Here is an 18624-nt window from a genome sequence, read left to right as displayed (position 1 = left end):
CAGTGAGAGTGGGGAGGGGGCCCCGCTAATAGGCGTTAGTCAGAGTGACCTTTCCCCGCTGTTTATTTTGGGAGAGCAGCAGGAAGAATGCAGGAGCGGGTGTTCTATTCCTGCTGTCAGATTCCAGCCTGTAAATTCTACCGTCGGCGTGCCACTCCCCTTACTCACGATAGAGCTCGACAGATGTAAGCTGTGTACAGTATAAATAACAACCTCATCAGTCGGCCTGCTTGCTAGTTTCACTCAAAGTAGAGCAATAGTGAATCTAGCTGAAAAGATTTACTATTACTCTACTACAATAATAATCAACATCAGAAATCCTCCATGGTCATTGCTTAATTTCAGCCTCACAGCACAGTTGGCCTCAATCCCATAGCTACTGTAGGGGCTTGTTCACAGACATCAGAAATAATATTGACTATCTGCTCCTCTCTTCTTCAAAGACGTCCCAAACATGGCAACTCTCCCCAAAGAGCCCCTGGAGGACGTCAAGAAGCAGAGCTTCTGGATGGTGAGAAGAACATTAAAGTAACAAAAGCAAAACACTGATAACATTTCACTGAACACTGAAAGCATTCTGTAACTCTTCATTACTGAACGCTGATGATTATTTAATGAGTGTCTCACTGTGTTGACCTCCATGACAGGAGACTTGTGATACCTTCTTATTACACCCTCCTCTTCCAGGTTGACTCCCTCCCTCCTTCCACTTCTTCTTCCTGGCCCTCTTCCTCTTTGTACTCCTCCTCTGCCTCGTTCCTCCTCTTCCTCCTTTTCATCTTCTTTTTCCTCTTCTCTTTCCTCCTTCCCCGTCCTATTCTACCTCTACCTCTTCTTCCTCCTCCTCCTCCCCCTCCACGTCCTTGAATGCTTCCTCCTCCTCCTCGTCTTCACCCAAGAGCCTCTTCCGCTTCCTCATCTTCCCCGTCTTCCTCCTCAGCCAGGAAACTATGAGCGGACGGTGCAGCGTACCGACCAGTCGTACCAGGCGTGTAACGACATCATGGCCTGCTTCCTGGAGAGGGCCAAGGTGGAGAAGCACTACGCCCAGCAGCTCAGCGACTGGAGCAGCAAGTGGAAGACCATCGTGGACTCCAGTAGGTCACCTCGGGGAGGGGGACTGCAAACAACAATATGGGCTAAAAACATGTGGGCTCAGTTTCCCGGGAAAAGGGTTACGTAAGCCTAGGCCCAAAGACCAAGAAGCCTTCTGTTCTCAACTTTTTCGCACCGTTTTTTGCTGGCTCCGCAGACCCCCGTCCCCCCCCCCCGTCCCCGTCCCCCATCACAATGAATTCGCTCCTCGCCAAATGAATGGAAACCCAACGCTTTTTCAGAAAGCGGCAGAGGAATTCCAGAGCTGGTGTGAATCAGCGTGAGGCTCAATTTAAGTTTTGGAAAGCTGACTTGGCCTGTAGACTAAAACTAAACTATCCATGAATCCCCTTCCAATGTTGTCTCCATGTTATGCACCCCGACCGAAAGCTGATTCCTAGTATGTTGAAAAACTGTTAATAATAATGGTAATAAAACAAATTTGGATTCTGATTCTGATTACATCTAGCCCACCTGAGAAACAAAATAAAAGGTTTAACTTGCTGATCTCTCCTCTCCCCCCTTACCCCAGGGCCGCTCTATGGCTCCCTCATGAGGGCGTGGCAGAGTTTCTTCTCCTCCACCGAGCGCCTGTCCGTCCTCCACTCCTCTATCTCTCAGTCGCTGGTCACGGAGGAGGGGGACCGGGTGAAGACCTGGCAGAAGGAGACGTTCCCCCGGAAGATGTTCTGTGGGTTCCGTGAGTCCTACGACAACGAGACAGGGTTCTCCCGAGCTCAGAAGCCCTGGGCCAAGAGGATAAAGAAGGTCTAAACATCTATGTACACTGATAAGACACTTTTGGACGTGTATTCATTCTGAGTGTGTGTGTGTGGGAGGGGGGGGCATGTGTGGGCATGTGTGTGGGTGGTTGTATTTGTGGGCATGTGTGTGTGTGTGTGTGTGTGTGTCTTGTATGTGTGTGTGCGCATGTGTGCAGGTGTGTGAGTGGGTGGTTGTATGTGTGGGCATGTGTGCGTGTGTGTGGTTGGTTGTATGTGTGTGTGTGTATGTGTGTGTGTGTGTGTGGGCGTGTGGACGTGTGTGTGTGTTTGTATTCATCCATGTGCATGCATGTTATGCAAAACATGTGCTAGTCGAGATTAGAACGAGCCTTAAATGGGCATGACACATCTCCCTGCCCTCCCAATATCTGTGATGAATGTGACACACCCTGCAGCTCTGACTCCATTACTCCTGAGGGAGATATTACATTATCTGAAGGCCAGCTAAGGCCAGTGTTCTACGCACATGTAGAACAGGCCTGCTGGCTTTGGGAAGTGTTATAAATAAGATATTACCATCCCAAGCATTATAGGACTGCACAAGTCACACTCTTTAGATAAGAGTTAACACTTTAGTAAAGGCTTTAACCCCTTTACAAAATCGAACCGTTAATCACTACAGGTTTATAACTCCTTCTCCTGTCTCTGTGCGCTAGCTGGAGAAGGCCCGCGTAGCGTACCACAAGGCCTGTCAGAAAGAGCAGACAGCCAAGGACAGAGAGAGACAAGCCAAGGAGAACCCTGAGAACACCGACAACACTGAACCGAGTCCTGAGAAGCAGAAGAAGGTGGAGGAGAAGCAGAGGAAGATGGAGGAGAAGCAGAGGAAGATGGAGGAGGCCAGGGAACAAGCCACTCAGGACAAGGAGAAAGTGAGAAGAGATGGAGGCCACCCACAAACTCATAAACAGTTGTTGACTACTGACAAAACATACTTTGGATATACAGTATGGAGAGTGGAAAATGAAACTTAGTATATAGTATAGTATATACTGTAGTTACATTTACATTACATTACAGTCATTTAGCAGACACTTTTATCCAAAGTGACTTACAATAATTGCATTTAACATAGGAAGTCAGTGCACTACTACTCACCAGAACTCACAAGTGTATCTCTTTTCTACACAAGTGATTAAGAACATAATCTAGTGCTAACGGCAAAGTGCAAGAGTAGCCAACAAAAAATACATTAGGTGAGGGAGGATCCTGGTTCTACTTCTTGAAGAGATGTGTTTTGAGCCTGCTGTGAAAAATGGGTAGCGACTGCTGTCCTGATGTCAGTGGGCAGTTCATTCCACCTCTGAACAGAACATAAAAGAGTTGTGACCATGGCAATTGACCGCAGGGGCCTCGGAGTGACAGGGCAACCAATCGCCCCGAGGCAGCGTAGTGTAGTTGTCGTGGGGGTGTAGGGCTTGACCATGGCCTGGAGGTAGGAAGTTGCTGTTCCTTTCATTGCCCTGTAGGCTCATGCAGTACCGCGTTTTAAACTGGATGTGAGCTGCTACTCGGAGCCAGTGTACAGGGTTACACAATTCCTTATTAAAACACATTCACGGCTATTTCTGTGCACCAGTGTCTAGCCAGCCAGTGCATATATTTAACAAGACCTGTGCGATATTATGTTGGTCTATAAAGCTACACCCATCGCCTGACTCATACCAGATACTGTAATAGATCAGGTGCTAGACACTTAACCTCACTGAAAATCCTATGTAGAGTCCCTTAGAGCCCTCTGGTAGCTATTTTTTCAATGGAAAAAATATTTATGGAAGGATCGTAAAGTTATTTATGGTACTTGGTTCACTGTTTATGTCACGGTAAATCATGTGAGCATATATCGGTGCTTTGTCTGCTCCCAACGCGCAGACTTATATGTCAAAACAAACACACCATAACTTTAAGAGCAAGAGGTTTGAAGAGACGTGAGCATGGTGAGATGCGTTTAGATTGTAAACCCGTTCTTTATGGGCTTTGGACAGGTCCGCGAGCGCTATGAGAAGATGTTGGAGGAAGTCACGTCCCACACTCCCCGCTACATGGAGGAGATGGAGGCCATTTTTGACCAATCGCAGGAGGAGGAGAGAAAGAGGATCAGCTTCCTGAAACAAGCCTTCCTCTCCATACACAGACACCTGGACATCACCAACAACGAGAGGTGGGGACGGAGGAAAACTGTTTTATCCTCTCTCTCTCTCTCTCTCTCTCTCTCTCTCTCTCTCTCTCTCTCTCTCTGTCCCTATCAAATTTAAATTCAAATGGCTCTATTGGCATGGCAAAAACATAGCCTACTTATGTCACCAAAGCATATGGTGGGAAATTAAAGAGAAAAAGATACAAAATCAATAGAATGTTACAGTATGTACAGTTCCGATAATTAAAAGGTCTAAATTAGAACATCAATCATCAATTCTAATATTTATTGTCTATTAACAATAAATATAGTTTGGTCTCTTTCTCTCTCAATCCCTTTTTCTCATACACATTATTTTTCAATCTTTCTATCCCTCTCTTCCTCACTGCCTCCCACACCCTGTCTCATCTATCTGTTTACATATGTGGGTGTTGAGTGGCTGTGTGTGTGTGTGTGTGTGTGTGTGTGTGTGTGTATGTGTGTGTGTGTGTGTGTGTGTGTGTGTGTGTGTATGCATGATGTGTGACATATTTCACATGACATGTGTCATGTTAGACTGATGTGTCATATAACATTCCATGCTGCTCTCCTGGGGGGGGTGTTCCAGAAAGCGGGTTTAGTGAAAACCTTGAGTTTGCTAACCCTGAGATTGAATTGAATGTCAGGGTTGGCGAACTCAGAGTTTTCACTAAACCTGCTCTCTGGAGCACGCCCGTCCTGTCCTGTCCTGTCCTGTCCTGTCCTGTCCTGTCCTGTCCTGTCCTGTCCTGTACAAAGGCTGTACAGTAGGTACAAGGCTGTACAGTCTAACGTGCTGTCCTGTCTGTTCTTCATCAGTGTGAAGGCTGTGTACAGTGAGCTGCACCACACCCTCATGTCCATCAGTGAGCAGGATGACCTCAGGTGGTGGAAGAACAACAACGGTCCAGGAATGCCCACCGACTGGCCGAGGATCGAGGTACCGCACTGTTCCAAATGACCTTTCACCTCACCATAGTCACACTTTATTTTGAGAGGCCCTATCCATGGTCTAAAGATGCTCAACGACTACAGTTGTAGTTGCTACAGTGTATATGATATCAACAAAGTACATGAAGCTGTTGATATATACTATATATAACTAGTTAAGGTCAGTCTTAAGCCAGGGATATACTGCACAATTTTTAAAATCGGAACGTCGGTGAACCCCTCGTACTGCACGACCCAAAGTTTCCGTCCGCGTCAGACCCGATCAGACCATACGACGTGCGTGCTCACACTATGATTGCTGTCAGCCACAATTTAAAGTGTCATTTTTGACACTAAGGACAACACAAGGGAAGGAGATATTGCTCCGGTGTAGAGAGAGAGAGAGAGAGAGAGCGGAGATAAAACGTACGGCACAAGTCAAGATGTACCGTAGGGCTCTTCACACCTTGGTTGGATTACGGCACCCTCACAAGTCTACGACACGGTTCGGCTTGGTTTTTCTTCTCTTCTTTGTCATACTGTACTTGCTGTGGCTGGATAACACCTCGCTGTAGGAACTGGGACGGTCGTATTGATCTGTTTTGTGTGTGGGAGCGAAGGACATGTTTTCTTGTGGACAGCTCACTAGATGTTATTTTTAGTTGGCTGTTTGGAGTGACTTACTGAGAGGTTTGGGATGAGCAGTGGTTCTGGAGGACCAGTTCGCCAGCGGTTCTCTGGGTTTCAGAGGTTAGGGCTCCTTTTTCCACTGTCTCTCTTTCATGAGTTTCATGATTGTGATATCGAGATGGAGGTTATTCTATTGTCAAAGCATTTTGTCTTTTATGTGTAGGCTACTGTATTAGTACGTAGATGTGAACTGAAGTGGTGGACTGAAGAGGTCGATCTCTGTTGACAATTTAATAGGCTATATAAAGAGGCTTTGTCATGTCATATCATGACATATAAAACAATTGTTATCATTTGTAGGCTGGCAGGTCCTTGTATTCTTTTGCTTCATTCATTCTGCCCAGGATTGGGGTGACACCGAACAGGGACTTTTACATGAATTTGACTTTCTATTTCTATTTCTATCTATTTCTATTTATTTGCACTGATGAATTTGACTTGAATCTATTTCATGCTTATGAATTTGACTGGAATGATGTGTTGATGATTTTGATGTGTATCAACAGTAACTGTGTACCTGACATCTTTCAGAGACCTTTCACATGCTGCTGTGATCTATGTCACATATTGCTGACTTGGAAGATTTCATGTGTTGATTATTTGAACGTAGTATTTTACGTATAGCCTAATTCTACACTGATATGCAAACACTGTTTGATTGGGTTCTGTCTCATTCTTTCTGGGTTTTCCCTTGTTCTTCTGCTTTGTTCTGTCCTTGCCACATACCTCAACCAAGCTCCCTCTGTGCCAGACCACGGATCATAATCCTTATTCACCCTCTATCCTTATTCACCCTCTATAACTTTTGAGGCCCTGGATATTCAAACCCCTTCATAATATTGTCCCTCCTCTCTATCACACCCCCAGTTTCACTAACTTACCCCTAGTTCAGTAGTGTTCCGGTTGAGCCTGACGAGGTCTGATATAGTGTTCCCCAGCACACTCACATCCAGCCTCTGTCTCCCCATCACCGTTGAGCGACCACACGTTCTTGCTACTCCAGACCCAGTACAGGACTTCAGTCCGGTGGTCGCCACAAAACCAACAACATCTTTTTAGCAGCAGAGCATAATGATAGCCAAAGCTGTCTTTGTGTATGGTTAAATTTTTTAAATTCTGAATTCATCATTCAAGAGCATACATTCTGGAGAGTAGTTGGTCTTGAAGTGTTTCAGAGAGATGCTTTGTTATTTGTCCCCAGAAACGTATGAGTGTCTCCTGAGTGGTCTTCTAGGTGTGTTCAAAAAATACCGGAGAATCCAAGCTGTGGCTGATTGGCCAGGTATGGGGTCTGATTTGAGTTCATGCGCCAGTGTGACTCATGGCTGTTAATGAAATCTCACAACAAGAAGCCAGCAGGAAGCCGACAGACCTGCCTTACAACCAAACAAAATGATTGGCGTGGACCTCATAGGACCTTTTTCTTCAAAGTATTGAGATAGTTGATATAGTGATAGTTAGTTGAGCATCTACAGACCATCTACAAGGAGCTCCTCAATAGAAAGATGCCACCTTTGTCAATTATCAAACATTTTTGCTGAGAGGTTCATTGGAGTACATAATTTTGAGGCCACAAAACAAAAGCAGGCATTCCTGCATAGATGTTGTGGTGTGCATGTGTGTAAAGTGGTCTCTGTATCATCAGGAATGGGTCCCACCTGTGAAAAAGCAGAAGAGAAAGAAACGAGACAAGAGCCGTCAACAGGAGAGGCCGTAGGTTTTTATGTTTTTAGCTTGTATGAGTGTGCATCTGTGTGTACGTTTTTACTTTCCATGTGTTCGTTCTCTTTAATTACCTCTCGACGACTTAAATGCCAGCCATTTTGACAAGCTGTTGTTTCATTTCATATAGCCTTTGTAAATGAACACCACCATCCATACAAGGTGAGTTTTACACTGTCTCTTCCGTTCCTCATTCTGTCATGTGGTCCCTGTCCCAGTGTGATGATTGGAGGAGTGAAGGTGCGAGCTGTCTACAACTACGAGGGAGAGGAGAATGACGAGCTGTCCTTCAAAGCAGGTGATGATGCCATGCTGATTTCTGCTACCCAGATATGTGCAATGTACAGTGTCTTCTCCATAACACTCATTGTCAGAGACATATTATGCAATATACCATATTACATATTCATCATATCATACATCATATAATGCTAATCTAATCATGTTATGTCATGCACATTACAGTATGTTATGCTGTACATTCTCACTGCTGAAACACCCCAAATCCCCCCCTTATTAAAGTGCATCTTATCTTATGTTAGAACATATATGATACAGCATATCCTATAGCATAACAGCATGCAATATTTAATATACAGTAACATAATACTAATTTAACCACAGGAATTAAAGGTATAATTAGTAGGATTTGTCAGTTGTGTTTTGTAAACACAACATTCAAACTTCTCCTCTCCTCCCTGCTCCTACCCCTGACCGCGGTTGCCAAGTCAGACAGATTTTCACATCTGCAGCATAACATCTGCAAATCAGCAAGAAATGAACCACATCCCACACACATATAACACCAAAGAAAGCAATTGATCCACAAACACACATACAGTAGGCTTTTTCCCGTAGCACAAAGCCAGCACGCACTAGTAATTAGAAGGATCTTCACCAGGAAAAGCCATTCAAAGTCATTCAAAGTACACTACAATAAAGTTCACTCCATACGGGCAGCATTTTGACTTGTTTGACTTAGGAAACACTATCGAGAGTACCTACAAATACAGTACGAGGCAGTTGGCTAGCTAGCAAGCTGACAAGAACTAATGGGTAAACACCACCGAAATAGAGTTCTTCCCCTCCCATCCTCAGCAGGTCTATCGAGGGAAACATCTTTCTATCAGGAGTAAAACACTTCATATCATCCGCTAGCTTGAGGGAAATACACTGGAAGGTAGACACTTTCTAGCGCTCTTATCGGGTGAACACACTAGCTAACTGGCTGGTTAGCTATCGGTGTTAGCCAGCTAGCTAACAAAAGCTAAGCCCCTGCATTTAGCTAGTAAGAGCGACTTACCTAACAGAAAACAAGCCAACTCCATGTCACTCTTCATCCCCCTCCTCTGCTTCAGTGTTCGCCAGTGGGTGAATGCCAACCCCAGATTCACTCTCGTTTTTGAACAAACTTCAGTTTGGCGTTTTGCCAGGCAATATTTGGGTATTTTAGGTTCTGCCTCCCCAATTATCATAGCTTCTCACTTTGATTCAGTCAGATTGCACCTACCTCCAACTCTACCCCCACAGCTCAAAGGTTGACACCCAGAAACGTCCCGAAGAATGAACAACAAAATACAGCCAGACGGAGAAAAGAAAGTAAAGAAAATCTTACTTAGTATACCTTTAAGTCAGAGGAAAACAAGAGCTAACACTCTTTGGCTAAGCTATCATGGAGATTGAGAGGGTTTCCAGCAGAGCTAGTTATGTTGACCCTCCTGACTGTTGTTTCTCCACCTGTGTCCCAGGTGAGGTGTTCCTGAAGGTGGAGGAAGAGGATGATCAGGGCTGGTGTAGGGGAGTGATGGATGGAGGGAAGGAGGGCTTCTACCCAGCCAATTACGTTGAGCTTGTACCATGATGTGATTATGTCACGCCCAGCAATTTCAAGTATTATGTCAACAAAGTATTTCACGTAATGTGTGTCTTGGTGGGAGCATTCGTGTTTGGTGCTCGAATAAATTAAATATTTTAAATCGTACAAAGTAACGTTTAACATGTAATGTTAACATCCCCAAATGCTGTGTTAATGGTTCTGGTGAAATGTACAAGATAACCAAAATCAAAAAAAAATAATTTAAGTTTCTTTAATTATTTAACAGTCTAACCTACATGGTTTAAATTGTTGTGCAATATGAATTAACCCATGAATGGCTAATATGCACTGTTTGCTTTTCTTGTGCAGAAACACACTCCTGTGTGTGTGTGTGTGTGTGTGTGTGTGTGTGTGTGTGTGTGTGTGTGTGTGTGTGTGTGTGTGTGTGTGTGTGTGTGTGTGTGTGTGTGTGTGTGTGCGTGCGTGCGTGTGTGTGTTCAAGAGAGAATGAGTTTGTCTGCCTCTGTCACTTCCTTAAAGTTATTTTTTCATTAGCTAAGTATGCTACTTAATAGTAGGAACCTTTGACCAGATGAAAGCACAGGTTTACAATGATTTGTGTGTTGGTTTTACAGTCAAAAGTTGTATGTTTACACATTTTAAATATCTAAATGACACATGGAAGTATTTGGATTGCAAAATAAAACTCCTAACTCCTGAAGAAGAATATTTATGATTTTGTCATTCCTGTCAATAAATGTCTACATCAAATGGTAGACAGATAGTTATCAAACTACAGTATGCCACTGCCATGCTATTGAACTCTTTGGATTCTGACTTTGTTAGAACTGTCCATTACTGTTGACCGTTTAAAGGGCTTTACATGCGGTATGTGATAGTGGCGAGGATTACATTAATTTTCGATTTTTGGTTTGTTTTCTGTGTCCATACACAGCTAGCGGGCGGGGTAGCCATAGCTGGCCAACTGTCAACTGTCAATGTAAAAGCACAATTTATAATTTACATGTTACACTATTTGCACGCTCTCATGGAGCAACCCGTTGAGCAGGATGTTTGAGATAATTAACCATGGTACAAAGGACGAATGACGTCACATTCACATAAACACACACTTCCAAGTAACTCAGGCAGGGTGTAACTTCTATGGTTGTACTGGCAGCATTCTCAAGCTTTTGCAGTTGGTAAGTACAGCTGTTGAGAGGAACTTCTGATTTAATTAATCTACAGTCATGTAACCTCTCCATGTATGACTATAGGCCTACTGTAGGCTATATGATTTCTCATTCACAACCAAGCTCTGAACAATAGAATTATCTGCTGCAGAAATCTATGTTGTGCAGTTTGACCTGAACACTAGGTTACTACTGTATGGAAAGGGACAGTACTGTTATGAATATATATATATGAATAGTATATAATCTTATATCATCATCTATCGTGTGTGTGTGTGTGTGTGTGTGTGTGTGTGTGTGTGTGTGTGTGTGTGTGTGTGTGTGTGTGTGTGTGCGTGCGTGCGCGTATGTGTATGTGTGTTTATATATCTTTACCTGTTACAATTTTAAAATGCTTACACTCACTGTCAGTGACCTAATGGGACATGGAAGAGTGGGCCACAGGAAGACATTGTCACATGAGTCTTGTCCCACACATTCACAGGCAAGCAGAGCCATCAATGGAATTTGCTTGTGGGTTTATCTATGCCCCACCCTCCAGCAATAAAAAGGACGGCCAAAGACCAAATGCAAATGCCATCAAACGTTCAGGTATCATTTCCATTTGACTGAACAGGGTCCTTGTGTTTTAAACAGACAGGTGCTGTTTAAAACATACATTCCAACTGTATTACCATGTATTATTAATCTCACTTCAGTAAAAAAAAAAAAAAATCCCTCTAATAATCCTGCTATTTTAGAGCAGACTTTAGGCTCAGATATTCAGTTATTATAAATATTCAATTTTCCCCAAACATGTTGTGTGCTTCTAGTTCATCACTGTAGTTCTAAGTTATGTTACTGTATCTTCAAGCCATCTGCGTCTTGAGTCACAGTTGGACCACAGTGCAGAACACAGTTGGTGTAAACTCTCTGTCTGTCAGTGCAGTAATAAACACATTTTACTTAATCTATGAAAGCTGATTTCATACTGTATAAACTGTGCTCTGTTCCCCTTAATACTCTCTCAGCTCTCCTCCCGCCACTCAAAAGAGTACGCCCCCGCACCCCACCCCCTCCTCCTCCAACAGAACTCAGAAGCCCACAATCCACCTCTTCAGGGCAGAGGACAGTTGAGCTCTTCACAAAGGTGGAGGAAGTGAGGACACCTCCAAACCACAAATCTCCATTTTATGAGAATGCTGCCTTTCATCTCCAAGGAGGGTTGGGTGTTCCTGGCACACCCTGCCCACATCTCTCCTCACCAACTCGGAGGATAGGTACAATATGTTATGTCATGGTTATGACAGGCGTTAAATACCTTCACAAAAGACATGCAGTACTTTGGAGCTTTAGTTTCATGGCTCACTGACACACTGTATTTATCTTGTGAAACTCAACAGTCCATAATGTTATTCCTAATTCAGTATGTTTATATTACCAACTGTATGTATTATTGTGAAGTGACTTTAATACATTTCTAACTCTAACTCTCAACCCTTGAACTAGAGTCGGCGTTTGTGATCTCATCATCAGGCTAACTTTGTGTCAACCTCTGATCCCACAGCTCTACTGCCACCAACTATGAGGCCTTCACTGGCAAACACCCAATCACAACCTTCTTACATCCAGCCAGTCACCACTCCATCCACTTTCTCCCTCAATGGATTGACCTATGACCTTCCCAAGGAGGAGCCATACCTTGGGGTTCTTCCAAGTGATCCGAACTATTCCTACAACCTCCCTGAGGGCAGAAACTTTAGGTCATCGCCTGCGTCTGGTCACAATCAATCAACACAGAAATCAGGTGATGATGGTCTAAATACAGCTCATCAATCCTGTCATTCATATTTTAAAATATGTGGTTGAAATGAAGATGAGTGGTTTTGGCAGTGGTGGTGATATTTTGTTCTGTTTCCAGTTCCACCGTCACCTCCAAGCCTCCCGCCAAGACCCTCGTTCATGAAGTCAATCCCAGAATATCTGGATGTGTTACCTACTTCCTCCTCCCCCTCCAGGAAATCCCCCCAGACTCCTCCACTAGACCTACCTTCCATGGCCAAAGGTTCACATTCCTTCCTGCTCTGATTGTGGACTCAATCACTTCATACTCTCAGTTTATTGACTCAATATATTTGCTTACTGTGATTGCACTGCTGTTGTCAAATGCTGCTGTTGGTCAACTAACATGGGACGATGGTGTTTTTATTGACACCTGGATCTGCAGATAAACAGCCATTGCCAGGGAACCCAAATGTGATCCTTGTCAGTTTGGAGAGATTGCTTTCAGAGGAAAAAGGTTGGTGGACAAATCTTGATTTAGTTTGATGTGTAGGAAGCAGTTGAATCTTGTGCTATGGTGCTATGTAAATGCATTATGTATGTGTATTATATATACAGTATATATGTTTGACTTGATTTGTCTTTCTGTGTTGTATGTGTCCAATGACAGTGCTCACTATCCAGGGAGAACCCACCTCCTGTTCCCAATGTGGTTCTGTCCTGGACTCCTGTTATGACAATGTGGTAATTTGACATCTCACACTACTGTTATGGTTCACTGGGCTCAAGAGAGTTGCATGCTACTTATTATCCATATGTGTTGCTGTCTAGGATATGTACCTCTCTCCTATCACCACCTCAGAGTCCGGGTGCCATTGTCTGCCGGCCTTCTCCGTTCCGTCGCTCTGTTCAGCTACGTTTCATTCACTTTATATTATTATAAAAGGTCCATTAGTGCTGTCTGGCAATTATCTGTTTGCTGTTCTTCCAATGATTTCACAAGGAAAGAGTCGACTCTCACATGCTTCCTCCTTATCCTCTCTACTCTCACATGCTTCCTCCTTATCCTCTCTACTCTCACATGCTTCCTCCTTATCCTCTCTACTCTCACATGCTTCCTCCCTATCCTCTCTACTCTCACATGCTTCCTCCTTATCCTCTCTAGTCTCACATGCTTCCTCCTTATCCTCTCTACTCTCACATGCTTCCTCCTTATCCTCTCTACTCTCACATGCTTCCTCCTTATCCTCTCTACTCTCACATGCTTCCTCCTTATCCTCTCTACTCTCACATGCTTCCTCCTTATCCTCTCTACTCTCACATGCTTCCTCCTTATCCTCTCTACTCTCACATGCTTCCTCCTTATCCTCTCTACTCTCACATGCTTCCTCCTTATCCTCTCTACTCTCACATGCTTCCTCCTTATCCTCTCTACTCTCACATGCTTCCTCCTTATCCTCTCTACTCTCACATGCTTCCTCCTGATCCTCTCTACTCTCACATGCTTCCTCCTTATCCTCTCTACTCTCACATGCTTCCTCCTTATCCTCTCTACTCTCACATGCTTCCTCCTTATCCTCTCTACTCTCACATGCTTCCTCCTTATTCTCTCTACGGGGCAAAGCCACCCTCCATTGTCATCATCACTATTGTCAATTACCACATTCTTGTACAATCAGCAACCCGGAGACACTCCATGAACCTTCTATTACTAAATATATGGTAAATGTTTTACTCAACAACTCAGCAAAATGAAGTAAATCTATAGGCTTATCTCTGTTTCTCTCCGAGATCTCATATCACTCCTCTCAACAACGTCGCAATCTTTTAAAGGTGTAGTAGTCAAGATTTAAAAGTTGACAAATATATTATATATATTTTTTTTTTTTATAACAACTCTAACAAGGCTTGTGAGCTAATAGTATTAGGACCCCTGATCGCTTACCGTGTGGTATCACCGTAGTAATACTATTGGCTCAAACCTCAGACATCAGACATCTCAGACAGAAATAAACAAAAGGTCCTGAAGATGAATTCATAATCAATACATTTTGGGGGGGAAGTCATACTTTTATTCCACACATTTCTCAAAACTATGTGGATGTTTTTTTGTTTTTTTCATGATTAGTCTACATCGAAATCTTGCACCTAGAGACTATTGCACCTAGAGAAATGGCATGTACGTAACACTGCCTTTTGCTGTAAATACGGTAACGATGCCATGAATAATAAATAATCTATGCCATTATAGTACCTTGGTAAGGACCTCATCCGTCTTCTTTGTTTCTACAGGTGAACTTGTGTTACTTCTGTCAGTCATGGGAGCCCACGACCTCCGGCTCCGCGTCCCCTCAACCACGCTGTCCTCAGATGGGCTGTCAGGACAGCCTGTTCCTCCTGTCCCCTGACGACCCCGCCAGTCCACCTGCCGACGTGCTGCTCCTCTTCTGTGTCGACATCTCCGGGTCCATGAGTATAACCTCCCAGGTACATGCTCGTTATCATACTCCTTTTTTCCTTCTGTATGTGGAGTTTTCATGACAATATAAAAATATGTTTTGTCCATTTTCTTTTTTTCACATTCTTGCAATTATCATTCGAGGTTTTTGAGTAAACTCTCCTTTTGACTTCTAAGGTGTTTGATGGACAGCAGACAATCTACAAATCACGTCTTCAGGTGAGTTGTCTTTGATGTGCTTTGAGAAGGGGCTTAAGTGACATTAGCATTTTGACTTAAAGAGCCCACTTGGTGCAGATTCAAAATATTGTCCTTTGCTACAACTGAAAATGATCTCTCTTGAACCAGTTTGTTAAGGAGGCAGTGCTTCAGTGTGTTGAGAAGCTGAGTAAGAGCCAACCAAGCACACGAGTGGGTCTCATCACATTCAACAATCAGGTATCACCTAGTATTTTCACTCTTTTGTGTCCTCTTCTGTCCATGTTTTTCTCAGATTTAATTAATTTCATATCTGATCAAAATGTTCCCAGACTTACTGTATAGATAAATTGGGTGATAGCGAAGATGGATGGTAGAGCAGACCATTTACTGATGTTGAGAGACATACGGTATACATACAACAGGTGGTTAGATGATTAGAGAAGATCATGGTGTTCTTTGGATTGCCAGGTGACTCTGCATGGATATGAAGAGTTCACCTCACGTTTCCTTATGGGCGCAGAGTTGGTGGACAGTGAGTACCTGAGGGAGGTGGCGTTCGGCTTCCCTAGCCCGCCCCCTCTCTCCAGGACCAGGGCCTGCCTGCAGAGAGAGCTTCTGGGGTGAGGACGGTCAAAGAACGGAGCAGGGACAATTGTCTCAGAGATTTTGTATCGGTATCCTAGAGCACAAAAGGCCACACAAAAGCACGGCTGACTATTAGGATTTTGTTTTTGTTTCACACGATGTGTCCTGAGGCTGATATGCTGTTTGTACTGTAAATATCCCATAACACCCCGACCGTTGGCCTGGTTTCTTTTGGCAGACTAGAAGAGAGTGGCGCCACAGCTCTGGGTCCGGCTTCTCTTCTAGCCATCATGATGGCTTCCCGACAACCGGGGTCAAAGGTAAGTCTACAACCCTAAACCCTCAGACAGCCTGAAAACGTATCTGATTCTGATTATTGCCATGGAACAGTCTTTGTGTGCGTCTCCCAGGTGATAATGTGCACCGACGGGAAAGCCAATACAGAGCTGGGGAATCTGGAGGTGGAGGACATTAATGCTCGTACTCTGCTCTCATCCACCATCTTCTACCAAGACCTGGGGGAGTACGCTGCCAGCCAGGGGTCTGTAAAGCTCCATCTATAGGCTTCAGCAACTTTATTTCACTGTCAGTCATAGAAAAGTGATAATAGTCAGTGGAGTGAATAACTCATGAATAGTCAGTGGAGTGAATAACTCATGAATAGTCATGAGGTCTTTTTTCTTTCTTAGGGTGACCATGTCAGTGTTGTCCATCGAGGGGACAGACTGCCGGCTTGATGAGCTGGGCAGACTAGCAGATCGCACTGGAGGCAAAGTGCGTGGGACCTGATCTCGATTTAAACTGTATTATTGCAGAATGTTGTGTTGACATAGTAACTGTTGTCATTTCATGTGCTGTTTGTTTCTGTTTTCCCTGAGGTGGTGATAGCAAGCCCTCATAAATTGCACTCTGAATTTGAGGAGATAATTGAGAACAGGACCATAGCTACGCACTGTAGCGTCACTCTGCTGCTGCCCAAGGCACTGTAAGAACCGTATAACGGATACCATATGCTCTGTTGGATATTCAAGTGTATTCGAACATACTGTATATGGGTGTTTGTTACATCGGAAAAAAAGAATGTATCCTAGTGTGTGGAGTTGATGAGGAACAGGCTATGCTGGAGCAGTATATCACAGCAGCAGCTCTGGGAAATGAGTGCTGTGCGGGGTTTTGCTGCCCTGCAAGAATGCCTTTATTTCTGCAGTGCTGTTATTTGCGGATCCAGCCCAGTCTCCCAGATGTAATTGTGATTCTCTGTCAGGTGTGTGAGAGGCGAGAGACAAGCAGGGCACCGTGGGACGAGAGAAGTAGGGAACGTGGCCTCCGACACAGAAATCACTTTCCAGTTTGGAGTCAAGGAACACGAGCCAGATAGTGAGCAAACAATAACACACCATTCAATGTAATTAGAGAATGCGGGACCAGATAAACAGATTATGAACTAGGCTATAACTATCTCTCTCTTTCCCTCTCTCTCTCTCTCTCTCTCTCTCTCTGTATCACTCTTTCAATTCAATTCAATTTCAATGTTTTTTTTTCTCTCCCCCCTTCCCTCTCTCGGTCTCAACTACCCCCCCCCCCCCCCCCTCGGCCTCGATAGTCCTGACCTCAGGCGTCCGTGTGTCCATCCAGCTGCAGCTCAGATACAGACGGAGGGACGGGGGACGTGTGCTGAGGGTTCTGACCGCTGACAGAGATGTGACCGATGACAGGTGGTACAACAGGACACGGCCAGAACACACAAACACACACACACACACACACACACACACACACACACACAGATACCTGTATGTGAACTGTGTACAATCTGGGAGCTGGTATGGTTACAGTTCATCTACAAGACAGATCAGACCACTAGCCTTGGTTTAAGTGAATAAAATATTGCTTTGGTTTCAGTAGTTGGTCCTTGCCGAGTATCTGCATGTCTTAACCTACAAAACAATCCTCTTCTCCTCTCCTCGCTCCTGTCAGTGTGGCGGTCCTCTCCTCCCTATCCCTGGCCATCATTCAGCTCAACTCCTCCCAGGCCAGCGCCGCCCTGGCTGTCAGAGGCCGCTTCCTGGACGCCCAGAGAGAGGGAGAGACGCAGAGGGAACTGATAGAGAGAGCCCTGTGAGTGAGTGAGTGAGTGAGTGAGTGAGTGAGTGAGTGAGTGAGTGAGTGAGTGAGTGAGTGAGTGAGTGAGTGAGTGAGTGAGTGATAGAGAGAGCCCTGTGAGTGAGTGACTGAGTGAGTGGTTGGGTGAGAATGCTGACAGACAGCACGGCCAGAGTGTGTGTGAGATGTACACTAACGAGTAAGCAAGATCGACAGCAAGGGCCGGATCAGTGAGCTCAAGGGTGTGTGTGTCTGTGTGCTGCTCTAGAGTGCCAATTAGTAAATGCTGTAGTTCTAAGAGAATAAAATGGTAAGGGTTAGGGGGGGGGGGAACATTAGTCTTATAGACTTAGACTGTAGTTAAAATGTGTACAGTATGCATTACTACGGTTGTCTTTGCAGTGAACATAATCACAGCACGGAGGACAAGCATATTTACAATGAATGGATGAAAACCATGGACCCAATACACAACAGCATACACAACTACACAAGGGTAGGTGAATGTTATAGTAGATTAAAATTGATATTACACATAAATAAATATGTAGTGCACTAATTTTACTAATTGTTTTTCCTTTCAGAGACAATCAGTACTTTCTGACTCCCAGGTAAACGTAATCATTCCCACATGTATTTAATACAAAATGTATTTGTACATGTTATATTTATATTTAATGAACTGATCATTGGAGAAATGTACAGAATTTCTTTACTTTCAAGACTTAATTAGAAAAATGTTATTCATGTGTAGGTCTACTGTCCATTTTCTTAAATTGAAACTTATCCAACTAAGCCCCCTTTCTTCTTCTACTCTTATCAGTCTGTCCTTCTAAAAGTTTGTCCATATGTTCCCTCCATCAGTCTTTAACAGACACGGGTGCAGCGCTGCTTTACAGCATGAAGAATAGCAACAGGATGTCAAAGTCACTGAAGGAAAAGTACAAACCCTGATTGCGGGCCATACCTGATATCTTTGGACACTAGTCAAGATGCACTGAATTGTGTGTGTGTGTTGGGGGGGGGGGGTCTACACACAATTGAGTTGTTGATTAGTCTAAATGACTGACTAATGAAAATATAAACTGTAGCTCTTAGGAAAACAACTGTGAATTTTCCATTTCTCAGTT

General features: G+C 44.0%; 2 protein-coding genes across 2 annotated transcripts; both read left to right on the top strand.

Moving 5' to 3' along the window:
- Nucleotides 1-454: 454 nt before the first annotated feature.
- On the top strand, nucleotides 455-11502 carry LOC311323849 (protein kinase C and casein kinase substrate in neurons protein 1-like; the record flags this gene model as incomplete). The annotated part of the gene is made up of 11 exons (XM_084456149.1): nucleotides 455-511; nucleotides 941-1097; nucleotides 1628-1863; nucleotides 2537-2668; nucleotides 2699-2752; nucleotides 3866-4041; nucleotides 4855-4975; nucleotides 7301-7368; nucleotides 7596-7675; nucleotides 9126-9229; nucleotides 11419-11502. 11 exons carry the CDS (start codon nucleotides 455-457, stop codon nucleotides 11500-11502), a joined length of 1269 nt encoding a protein of 422 aa, XP_084312275.1.
- A 1059-nt stretch (nucleotides 11503-12561) lies between these two features.
- LOC311323848 (circularly permutated Ras protein 1) lies at nucleotides 12562-18448 on the top strand (the record flags this gene model as incomplete). Its single annotated transcript, XM_084456148.1, has 14 exons — nucleotides 12562-12664; nucleotides 12818-12891; nucleotides 14440-14634; nucleotides 15275-15426; nucleotides 15630-15711; nucleotides 15802-15932; nucleotides 16081-16165; nucleotides 16270-16376; nucleotides 16656-16768; nucleotides 16995-17106; nucleotides 17369-17509; nucleotides 17897-17990; nucleotides 18079-18105; nucleotides 18359-18448. 14 exons carry the CDS (start codon nucleotides 12562-12564, stop codon nucleotides 18446-18448), a joined length of 1506 nt encoding a protein of 501 aa, XP_084312274.1.
- Nucleotides 18449-18624: the final 176 nt, after the last annotated feature.

Source organism: Borostomias antarcticus (assembly GCF_949987555.1).
Source record: "Borostomias antarcticus genome assembly, chromosome: 22".
Lineage (NCBI taxonomy): Eukaryota > Metazoa > Chordata > Actinopteri > Stomiiformes > Stomiidae > Borostomias > Borostomias antarcticus.
The sequence above is the reverse complement of the archived record's forward strand: the minus strand, read 5'-3'. Positions and strand labels throughout refer to the sequence as shown.